General features: G+C 43.9%; 4 protein-coding genes across 4 annotated transcripts; 1 reads left to right on the forward strand and 3 right to left on the reverse strand.

Moving 5' to 3' along the window:
- Window positions 1-96: 96 nt before the first annotated feature.
- V865_004258 (uncharacterized protein) lies at window positions 97-2,005 on the reverse strand (the record flags this gene model as incomplete). Its single annotated transcript, XM_066228043.1, has 9 exons — window positions 97-213; window positions 293-630; window positions 703-767; window positions 864-954; window positions 1,030-1,172; window positions 1,243-1,316; window positions 1,393-1,561; window positions 1,691-1,833; window positions 1,925-2,005. The coding sequence occupies 9 exons, from the start codon at window positions 2,003-2,005 to the stop codon at window positions 97-99; spliced, it is 1,221 nt and encodes a 406-aa protein (XP_066084140.1).
- A 1,225-nt stretch (window positions 2,006-3,230) lies between these two features.
- On the reverse strand, window positions 3,231-6,134 carry V865_004259 (uncharacterized protein; the record flags this gene model as incomplete). Its single annotated transcript, XM_066228044.1, has 5 exons — window positions 3,231-3,627; window positions 3,791-4,916; window positions 4,999-5,416; window positions 5,484-5,671; window positions 5,756-6,134. 5 exons carry the CDS (start codon window positions 6,132-6,134, stop codon window positions 3,231-3,233), a joined length of 2,508 nt encoding a protein of 835 aa, XP_066084141.1.
- Window positions 6,135-6,788: 654 nt separating this feature from the next.
- Window positions 6,789-8,915, forward strand: V865_004260 (uncharacterized protein; the record flags this gene model as incomplete). The annotated part of the gene is made up of 7 exons (XM_066228045.1): window positions 6,789-6,854; window positions 7,011-7,129; window positions 7,280-7,486; window positions 7,562-8,194; window positions 8,272-8,330; window positions 8,437-8,750; window positions 8,874-8,915. 7 exons carry the CDS (start codon window positions 6,789-6,791, stop codon window positions 8,913-8,915), a joined length of 1,440 nt encoding a protein of 479 aa, XP_066084142.1.
- Window positions 8,916-9,399: 484 nt separating this feature from the next.
- V865_004261 (uncharacterized protein) lies at window positions 9,400-11,756 on the reverse strand (the record flags this gene model as incomplete). Its single annotated transcript, XM_066228046.1, has 10 exons — window positions 9,400-9,540; window positions 9,650-9,807; window positions 9,876-9,972; window positions 10,048-10,092; window positions 10,163-10,205; window positions 10,269-10,387; window positions 10,530-10,796; window positions 10,916-11,106; window positions 11,183-11,569; window positions 11,633-11,756. 10 exons carry the CDS (start codon window positions 11,754-11,756, stop codon window positions 9,400-9,402), a joined length of 1,572 nt encoding a protein of 523 aa, XP_066084143.1.
- Between the last annotated feature and the right edge of the window lie 2 nt (window positions 11,757-11,758).

The following is an 11,758-nucleotide window of genomic DNA, read 5'->3' on the forward strand; positions in this document are numbered from 1 at the left end:
ATCTTCTTATCCATTTCCTCTTTCTTGAAATGTACATATTAGATGGAATTAGATCGGCGGATAAGACCTGGTTGTGGGAAAATGAAGAGTCTAAGATTAATGGAGTGAATGAAACCTATCTCTATTGGTCGTGGAGAATTCCCCAAGAGGTGAAAGTTGAGGATGGTTCGAAGCGTATGAATCGGGTTCTGATATTGCCGAATTTTGCTCCACCTGATACAACCATTAAATCGTTGATCAGTCACTATATTTAGTGCTTATACTGTAAACAGTAACAGATGAAGATGCTTACTCTCACCTTTACCATCGGACCTGGAATCGTCACCACGCTCCCAGCTTCAGACTTCATCTCATACCCTCCTTCACCTTCTTCCACATTAGATCGAGTAAAGGTATTGGATTGTTTAGAATGAACTTGGTTTAAAGCTGAGGTGGAAGGTGAAGGATAAGAATAAGAAGCATACATCTTTCCTCCCCCTCCCGATGCGCCATTCGATAAAACGTTGACTCCCTCTGAGGCAAGTTTGGAATTAAGTATACCTCGAATGGTCTGTCGACTAACCAAGGCAGATAAGACGGAATGGAAATATAGACATGGGATACAGGTGACGACGAATTTCCTCCAATCGGCTATACAGGGGTTGAATTGTAATCAGCATTCAGTTTTACAGTATGAGTTAAGTGGTTTGGGACGTAACTTACTGGTCGGTGCACCTTCCATGTTACCACTTGCTTCTGCGATAATGAGGAATATGACTGGTGGGAACCTTTATCGAACGGTACAAGGGCAAAATCAGTGATAGTAACATACTTACTGTTGTTGGAAGTTTTAGCTGAGCTGCACTGGAGTGAGTCACACTTACATGGACTCATACATCAAGGCAATCAATCGATGGAACAATCTTGTCTCATTTGCGAATACACTATCCTTCGATCTCAACAATAAGAGAGTTACTACATACAAACAGTCAATTCGGTCCCAACGTTGCTAGAACTTGAATAAGTTCTCAGCCTGGCGAGTTAACTCACATGTCACACAAAGCGTAGCATCCATACTCAATGTCATACCTCCCCATATCTTATTCGTCTTGACAAAGTCAGCGAAATAAGGTTCCAGCTTTGCCAGGTTCTCTGGGATAAGAATTGGTAATTGATACCCTTTCACAACGACGCTTTGGTCATACGCAGTATTCCATCAATCATCAATTGACATAGACTACTGAAGAATTAAATCTGACTTACGCCAGACTCGCACCAAATGGACCTGAAAGACCAATGGCCAATGGAGGTATGACCCACCATTTTCGATTACACATCTGTAGTCACTCCACTATCAGCCAGACACACAGAGAGTAAATTGCTTTGATAACGGGAAGAATCATATCTACTCACCCTCCATACCCTATAAGCATAGTATATACCACCAGTAAAATTGAAAATCCCACCCAGGAATAAGATGGTGTTATCTCCTAGGAAGATGAATCTGAAAATCGTATGAAATTCGTTTTTCGCATAATAGATTAATTCGTACATTTCTGCCGTAGTCACACATAATGTACCACTAAAATACACCGATATGTAACGATACCCACCAGAATCAACGCACCAAAGGTCAGCGTGCGACTTTTAAGCGATGTAGAGATGGAACAAGGAAGATCGGGAAAAGGAAGGACAGTCGAACACGACTTACACGTTGAGAGCTGTACCTAAACCTATGAGATATAGGAAAATGACATTATCCGTTTTCTTGAAATATTCGAAATATTGGAATGTCTTGGAGATAATTGAACTAATGATGAATGCTTGGATTACTAAAGCGAAAGTGCTCCACCACTGAAATTAGGGGATCGCAAATTCAGCTTAAGTGTACAGTGTCGAGGGGCCCGAAAAGAGAGAGGGAGGGAAAGAGAAAAGAAGAACTCACAATGGCTTTCTCAGAGTTGGAGCTGAGTGACATCCACATGATTTGGTTGATGTCGATTGGGTAATTACCGTAGTCCGACATCGTGAGGTAGCAATATCACTATTACGGGACGGTTCTGGCAGAACTACGAGGGGAGGGTGTGGTAGAAGTTACGATGGGATTGTATGAAGGAAACACTTTGATGTATACCCCATCTTACCCCCTTTATATATCTTATCATGTCCTTGTAGGCTTCATTCTCACTTACTCCAAGAGACTGCATGGTCCTTTACCAGATACAGTACTCGCACTCGCACATTGCAAAGTACGCCATCTCATGTTTTCTGTTGGCGTTGACTTATCGAAAACTTCAATCCTTCCACACAAATTCACTTTGGATCGATAGATATGTACATGGACAGATTGTGTAGAAGGGATCATTTGATTGTTGATCAAAGTACAAAGTACACACTGACCAAAGCTCATCCGGATCAAATGGACGGATCAAAGGACCCTGCAGGTAGGAGGAGCTTGAGCCGATCATACCACTGTGCCTATTGGGTATGTTTGTGTGTGCGGCATATTCGAGTTTGGCGAGTATGACCAGGTGCATCTATGTGGACGTACCATCCCATCCTGTATGCACGAGTATTGTATGCCTAAGTACTCATATACACAAAAACACTCGAATACATTCGGATTGATCGGCGAGATAAGATCAAGCCACTAGATATGCACGTGTCGTGTGAAAGTTTATGTATGTGTGATGTGTGGCTCAAAGGGCTATAGAACTTTATTGTCGGCAGGAAGACATGATGATCGGTCTTTCGGCGTACCATCGTACCTCTGAGGTACCGTTTATGTCTGTCTGTCAATGCCATTCAACATTCCATGCTTTCTCACGCTAACGTGAGTGGGACGTTTTGACAAACAAACACAGAAAGGTAGTATTTGGGTATACAATCATCACATGATCATGATCGGATCAACAGATCGTCCTCGGAAGCAGATCCCTTCAGACGGAGTGTGTCAATTATGCTCGGAATCTTTTGGAGCGCATCTTACTACAATACAGTATGACTCGGCGTAAACCATTCGGGTCTAACAGGACAGAGGAGTACAATACATGTCCAACTAGATGTGATAGGAAGAACAACAACATAACAGTACGAGAAGATTAGTACAAAAGTCTTTTCAAAGTCACCAAGACAAATCCGATCACCAAAAGACACAAAACAAAGAATAATTAACTAAATCATCTATACTGTCCCTTCTCAATCCGCGCCAAATACCACCGCCATTTGTCCCATACCGCTTTTTATACAGTCTATCTGGACCTACTACTCTCCCCTTCACCAGGTCTAAAACTAATCACTTCCAAACACGTTCTGCCCTCCCTCTGACAGAGCAATACCACTCGATCGGACCTGAACCCAATCCTCCAAACAGCATCACAAGGTCTAGTAAGTTCTCTGATGAATCTACCGGACTTCACATCCCATAATTTCACTCTGCCGTCATTCCCACCGGACACTATGAACTTGTCGTTGAACTGAAGACACGTCACGGAGTTGTCATGCGCGCATAGACGGTGGAGGGTCGACAAGTAGTTGAGGTCGAATATGATGACTCTACCGTCTGATCCACCTGTGATGAGGCGGTTGGAGGAGAGTTGTAGTTGACCAACGAGAGCGGTATGACCTTGAAGAAGGGCTAGACATTCACTGGTTAAGTTGGAGGATTAGCTACGTGTACGCTTTGGCATGTAACGTGGATGTACCCATGAACGAGATCGAGTATGGTATGGTATAAATAAATTCACAAAGATAGAAAAAGTAATGGAGGTATTCAAAAAATGGTTCTTTTCAATCACAACGTATCACTCACCCGGTCGCTCCACTCCACACCCTGATCGTACTATCCAAACTACCCGTAATCACCGTCTGTCCATCGAACGCCACCGAATATATCTGATGATAATGTCCTCTGAGGGTATGGAGACACTCGCCCGTGTCCAGATCCCATATCTTAGATGTATAGTCGTAACTTCCAGATACAGCTTTATTCCCAGCTATCTCGACGCATCGTACAGATTCTTCGTGTCCTTCCAAAACATGTAAGAGGAAACCATTCTCGATATCCCATACTCTGAGTGTATGATCTCTTGATCCCGAGATGGCAATGGGTCTTCGATCAAGTACTTTCAAACATCTTATAGTAGATCTATGACCTCTCATCGAATGAATCAATTCTCCCGCATCTAAATTCCACACTTTCACTTCTTTATCGCATCCTGCCGATACCACCAGATTGTTTTTATTTCCCTTCCATCCTCTTGCACATCCGCAGGGATCACTCGATCGCTGCTTCTTACCTTCTCCTCCTCCCTCCTTGTAGGTGGAAGACTCAGCACGTGAATAGCTGCTGTGATCATTGCCACCTATGCCCAATCCCATTAATCCATTATGATTGTGATGGGAAGACGAGTTGGTGGATGAGAAGCCCATAGCGGTATTAGGTCTGACAGGTTGAGATTGATAATCGGATATCTGATTATTCGCAAAAATCCCACCTGGTAAATTGGAATTCAAACCGTAACCGAATGAACCTGAAGAAGAAGATGTGGATAGAGGCGGATGTCGTTCGGTCGCAGGTCCACCAGCGAAAGATGATCTTCGAGATTGACCATTATCCCTATAACTATCTGAAGCTTTTGACCAGCTATATGTCGTATTGTTGTTATTCCCACTGCCGGCTTGAAGATCTTGAGATTCATCTTCATCTGATTCTTCCCCGTTGGGAGAAGCAGATACCAATACCATTGCCCAGACACCTTGCCTATGTCCCAGTAATGATCGCAGGTACGTTCCCGTGACTGCATCGAACACGTGAATCTTGTTGTTTGCCATTCCGACGACGATGTGCGAATCGTCGAAACAGAGCGTGGTCACTACTGCGTCGTCGGTCGATATGTGATTGGCCAATTTTCGACCGCCAGATAGCCAGTTCGATTCTATAGGTTGTCGAGAGAATCAGTTTGAATCCTTGCTTCTCTGATCTCGCGACGGCTGCTCGTAGACTGAAATCCTACTCACCCGTCAGATAAGCATTTTTAAATCTATTTTTGAAGGTACCATCTTCCTTTTCCTTCAACCTCGAGGCCAAAGTGGTACTACTACTAGCCAAGTTCAATACCCTTCTTTCAAATCCGAAAGGTGTCGCTCTTTTGATATACGATTGAGAATGGGATCCATCTGGCGTCTGCGCAACAGCCACTGCTACTATACTGGAATTTTTGATAGTACTGGTAGTAGGGAAAGAGCCCGATGTCTGAGTACTTCTCCTTCTTATACCGATCGAAGGTCTATTGCTATTGACGAAAGAAGTTGGTGGAGGGGGATTAGGGAAATTGTGTCTGTCGAACAAGTCTTTCCACGTTTGTTCGTCCTGTAACAGTTGATTCCAGTAATTTGATACTTGAGCTGCTCTAGCTAGGGTTCTAGGCTCATCAACCTGTAATAGGTTGACATACTGGATTAGCTGATACGTATTGGTAGGATAGGCATGATGCATCACTCACAAAGCTCAAGCAATGTAGTGCCAATTCTGCTGGTAATTCTCTTAGGAAATCACGTCTCAATAGAGGCTCGATCTTACGTGATACTACCAAAGCCTCGTTCAACCTCAATTCACCAATCAACGAGTTTAGGAAGGTGAATCGTTGAGACGGCGATAAAGTAGTGAAGGATTGTAAGAGTCCTTGAGGGTCTAGGTACAATATGAATAACAGAATGAAGGGTCAATTTTTCAAGATCATCGTGACATGATGGTACGAGCAAAGGTCTATCTCACCTCGTACATCGCTCTGTTTACCCTTACCTTTCCCTTTCCACATTTGCTCTACCATCTCTTCGTCCGAGCTTTCATCTTGTCTGAATGCCCTTCTATCCCTTGGGCTCGGACTGGGCGCGGGTGTAGGTGGACTTAGAGTGTTACCGTTCTTTGTGGATGTTTGGGTTGACCCGAGTGGACCAGGGGAAGGTGTAGGTAGTGGTATAGGCTGTTGACTGATCGATAGCGATGATAGCGCTAATGTAGCATCCCGTGGGAACGAAGAGGTCAAGGGGGTATGTGATGGTGGAGAAGGTGGTGGTCTTGTCCAATGTGGTTGTTGGGGAATCAAGGGGAGGGTTGACGGTCGTGTAGGTTGAGATGGAGATTTGGAAGACATTGTGATTGCGGGACGTTCACAGTCGATCAACGACAAGGATGGTACAAGTAACAAGTGTTGAGAGTCCAACAGGGCAGAGGTGTGGGTGAGCAGGACCCAGCAGTAGACGGCAAGCAATAGAGTCGATGGTTGTTGATCGTTGAGTTGGAGAAAGGCGATCTCTTTGAATCGGTTTGTCATGAAGCCTTATTCATTCAGTCGTTCAATCAATCGCTGTCACCTGCCGGTCTGGGCCGATCACGGTCGAACGGAATCAAATGTAATCAGAATCACATCACCATGCGAAGAATACTTCTGACACCATTGACTGTATCACTGATGAAATAACCAGCAGTCCTTCTTCTTACACAGCCCCCTGATGCCGAGCAGGAGATCCTGGTCCCCATGATGTACAAGCTTTACAGTCATTTGATCGAACATCCACATTGCTGTACTGTTCTCCCGTTGAAATGTATGTAAACTTACAGATGATACGCGCATAGCCAGCATAATGGTCTAGACTGCCACTTTTGAGAGTGAAAAGTACTCCTCATCCACGCCACGTATTGTGAGCTGCTCCATCCACCAACTCAACAGCGCGTTCAATCGTTCAATTCTGTCAACTCGTCTTCTACACTACATAACTCATCCATTCAAGATAGACCATACCCAATCATGGATCCTACCAAAGCTCAAACCCAGGCGACGTTCGCGCATCTCAAATCACAAAAAGCCAACAAGGTGAGTTGATCGTTCAGCAACAAGAGAAAACACGTCTTCACTTCGTGGTCTCCTTCTATCATCGATTGACACCCATTAAACACTGTCACCTCAATCCACATTGTACAAGCCACATGAGAAGAGCTTACGATTGATGTATCCTGTCTAATGCCATAGCAATGCTTCGACTGCGGTGCTAAGAACCCTACTTGGACATCAGTCACTTTTGGTATTTACCTATGTTTGGATTGTTCGTCGGTACATCGTAATTTGGGTGTACACATCTCTTTTGTTAGGTGAGTTCGAATCCACCTTCCTCATCAGCTTGAGCTACACCACTGAGGCTCTATATATGTACGAGCTGGATGTACAGAGGGGACAGTTGCATCTCTACCTTACAAAGCGTCGCGAGCGAAGCTGACCTACTACTCTCCCCTGTGTGATAGATCGACCAACCTCGATTCATGGTCCTTACAACAACTTCGTACCCTCAAAGTAGGAGGTAACGGTCCGATCCGAGAGTTCTTCACCACACACGGTGGAGTCAACCTCTTACCTCCAGCCAATACCGATGCGAGGGGTAGATACACTAGTAGACAAGCAGGGTTGTACAAGGAAGAATTAGCTAGACGTATTGCCGAGGATGCTATCAGGTGAGTCCTCTATTACTACTGCTTTCGACATCCTTTCCGTAGTAGCAGCAACTAACTTTGTATGTTTGAAACTAGAAATCCCCATGGAATCCATATAGACGGACTTGAACTGACCCCTCTCGCCTCACCATCAAAGGCAGCAGGCGATGATGATTTCTTCTCAACATGGGACAAACCTTCACCTGCATCATCCAAACCAGCTTCCCCTGCTCCTGGCTCAACTTCCAAAGCTGCTGGTCCACCATCCATCGGATCAGGTCCCAAGCCTGCTGCGAGTGGTCCGAGAACTATCACTTCATCATCTTTACGTTCAGGTACCACTGCATCTAGACCCGTAGCCTCATCGAGATTATCTTCATCTACCACTGCAGGAGGTACCACTGCTTCCAGTGGAGGAGGGAAGTCGAGTAAATTGGGAGCTAAGAAGGCAGCTACGTCGATCAACTTTGAAGAAGCTCAACGTAAAGCCCTAGAAGAGGAGGAGAGAATAAAGAGATTAGGGTATGATAAGAAGAAGGAAGAAGAGGAAGCTAGAGCGTTGAAAGAGAGAGAAGCAGAAGAGAAAAGAAAGGCACAAGCTGCTTCAAGTAGTAGAAGCTCGACTCCATTAAGCAGTAGCGCACCGAGAAAGGAGGAAAGTAAACCTGCGCCGGTAAGATTGGGTTTCGGACAGACCGCTGGACAAGCTGCACCTGCTCAGCCCAAGGCGTGAGTTACCAAATCATATAGGACCGAGACTCGATACACCTTATGATTCGTGCTAATTGTCATGTTACGTGTCACAGACGAGCTGCTCAAGTAGATGATGTTCACGTAGCAAGAGATAAATTCGGAAATCAAAAGGGTAAGTTGTTTCACTCTTAAACCATAAGACCTTAATCCTTTTCATTCCTCTCTATCATTCATTGTGAACACACGACATTACATACTGATCCGATCATCGTCATTAGGTATCTCCTCGGATATGTATTTCGGAAGAGGGACATACGACCCTCAAGCGGCCAACGAAGCTCAAACTCGTTTGAGAGATTTCCAAGGAGCCACGGCGATCTCTTCCAATGCGTATTTCGGTAGACCCGAAGAAGATCAGGAGGATGATGGGTACGGTGGACCGGCCGGTTCAGGTGGTCCAGGTGGAGACGGTCTGATGGATAATGAGACCATCCAAGGGCTCGAGAGGAACATCCGGGATATTGCTGGAAGGGTCATGGCTAATCCGGATGTGCAGAATTTGGGTGATCAGATTAGGATGGGTGCTTTGAAGGTGAGCACTTCTCCTTGGAGAACTATCAGACCATTATAGAGGATGTCAGCTTGGAATATTGGATAGTTTTCGATGTCTGCTACCTCATGTATCCCTACTGACTGCTTGGGTTGGTATTCTTAGCTATCCGACTATCTATCATCTTTCGAAGGTCAAGGTCGATAAATTTACCTACCCAACAAAACCCGTTTGTTGTTCAGTATCAACACATTTTCCCGTACTGCTATAGGACTATCTGATATCCTAAATTAGATTGGATGGATAAAACACAAACAAAGGATCAACGTTCGCTCTCCGAACATCATCATATATACTTTTCTTTATATCTTGTGTACGATCTCTTTTATTTCTATATACCCCTTTATGCAAAATAGTACGAATAATATTGATACAGCCAAAGTCGAGTCTGTCTGACATATATTTCTGATAAGGCTGCTCTCATCATCATCGTCACGTGTATTAGGTGGAATAGGCATTATATAATTCATAAATCGGACAGGACGATGAATACGAGAAATACAGAAATTTAAACTATACTAAGAGATGAATAACTAATTGGCTACATAACAAGACGACATGTTTAACTTTCCTTACACAATCCAACCCAGTATTTGAATGCAGAGCTCTCAACTTGAGGATCGGGCTAAGCTTAAATGGAAGATTTCCTAATTCTGTTCTTCGCCAAGGTCAAACCGTGAGTCAAGAACAAATACGATTTGAATGCCTTTCTTGCGAAATCATTCTTGTATAAATCTTCAGGATAATCTGCACCTAACTTGTATGCTGCAGCCTATCCACACGAAACAAAACTGATCAGCAAATATACTTTCGACGATCGACAAGGATAGAGTGAGAGAGTGACTGTATAGTGAAGAGGGGGGAGGAATGAGATAACTCACTGTACCGGATATAACAGCGACTTCATGAGCGTTAACCAAAGTCCACGCAGCAGCATAAGTGGTATGTTTCTTGTTTCTGTTCAAGAGCCACACGAATGGTACTACAAATGCGTAATGGGTCCATGAATGACAGAGCTGATGCCACCAGTCTTCACGAACTATGTACATACAATCTTGTCAGTGGGTGTATTTACACGAAATCGAGGATGCAGACTCCAGGACTCACTGATTTTATCCTTTTTGATCTCATCTTTGGTCCAGGTCTGCTGGTCTCGCTTGTTCAAGTAGATAGTCTGGAAAATATGTTCATCGAGCGGTAGGTTCTGTCGGAAGTGATACATCAATCAGCTTCCAATCCTCTTTCCGTGACACTACTGACACAGAAGATAGATACTCACCTTGTCAAGTTGATATTGGAAATTCGTACAATCAAAGCACATTTCCTACATACGCGATTGACTGTTCAGCGAAGTGCACTTCGAAGCTTGTCACGAGTATGTATATATCACTCACAAGTAATCTGGGGTTCTTTGGTACTTGTTTGATCAAGTACATTCTGCAATACATCATGACTTGAGCTTCAAGTCCCACTTGATTATGAGTAAACACCACAACTCACGGTTGGAAAACTTGTTCACCTTTTCTTACTCTTTGTGAATCATCTCTACCATTTATGTTTTCGACAGCTTGCGATTCATCGTATTCGATCGTATAGTATTTCTTGATATAGTCGATATCCTATATTCCGTTTGATATATCAGCTTCGCATTCCTCATGGACTATGTTTGGCCCAGCTGATAAAGAGGGTTTCCATTCCTCGATATGCGTTATGAAAAGTACGAAATGAGGGATATATGATAAACGTAGACTCAAAACTCACCGTATGAGTAACCGTAATATCATCACTCCATTTGGTATTTCCCAAAACCCATTTCTCCCTCTTACTAGCTGTCTTACCCAATACCCTCTTAGCTGTATCAGCTAGTGTACAAAGTACGATCTCTTGGTATACTTCCTCTGTAGCTGGTAGGTCTCGATCTGCTCCATCAGTATTATGGAGGTCTTCTTCCTGACGTCGTGGACGAAGCATCACTTTGACGACGGGGTCTCGGGAAGTGATAGCAGCTAATTCGGTGTTGAGGCGGACCTGGAAAAAGAAAGGTAAACGATTTAACATCAGTATCTTATACAGATATTTATTGTATGCATTGTGTGCAATTGGAATAGAGGTGATTATATTTTTTGATAGCGAACACTTTCACTCACGGTAACTCCCCTCTCTTCCAATTTACCTTGCCAAGTCCTATAAAACTCGCTACTTTCTGGGAATACCACCATGGGAGGTAAATTGGATGACATCGACTTGGGATCACAGGGGTACCACATGCCGTATGTAGGAGAGGTGTAGAGCCGTTCCATCATCACTGTAGGTAAGTCCGGCGTAGCATTACCAGTTCCTATGGTACGAATGATCAGGTGTAAGCTCAAGCTGAGATGAGTTATGGGTGGGATGTGGGGCAGTAGTCGACTTACCCAAGAATAAAGCAAGGGAAGGGAACAACATGAAATTCAAGAATTCCTCTGACAGTCCAGCAATCTTGCAAGATACTTTGATAGGTATCAATGCCCAAAAAAGTTCAGTCCATCTAACGATCTTTAAGAATCTATTGAATTTCTTGATATCCGATGAATGTTGGGCAACTAAATTGGTAGGAAACAGATTGGTCCAGAATTTATCACCTTTACCGAACGATACTTGTAATTCTACGGGTTCCTCTTCGTAGCCGCATTTACGAAAATGATGGAAAGTATGTTGATAGATGTATGATCCACCTTGGACACCTTGGTTCATCCAGTTCGCTCCGTGTTTCTTATCGATAGGGATGGAGAACGCTTGTCCACCGCAATATGCTTGTGCATCTACAACACAACATAAGATCAGTACTATGGATGAGATTATGGAAGTGGGATATGCCAACTCACCGATGATGGTAACATCGAATCGATCAGGATGGTTACTTAGGCCATCCGCACATGACATACCAGCCGCACCTGCTCCTACAATCAGGACTTTCTTCCTGTTCGATGAAGTACTAGTTCTAGGCATAT

The sequence above is a fragment of the Kwoniella europaea genome, chromosome 1 (assembly GCF_036810445.1).
Source record: "Kwoniella europaea PYCC6329 chromosome 1, complete sequence".
Taxonomy (NCBI): domain Eukaryota; kingdom Fungi; phylum Basidiomycota; class Tremellomycetes; order Tremellales; family Cryptococcaceae; genus Kwoniella; species Kwoniella europaea.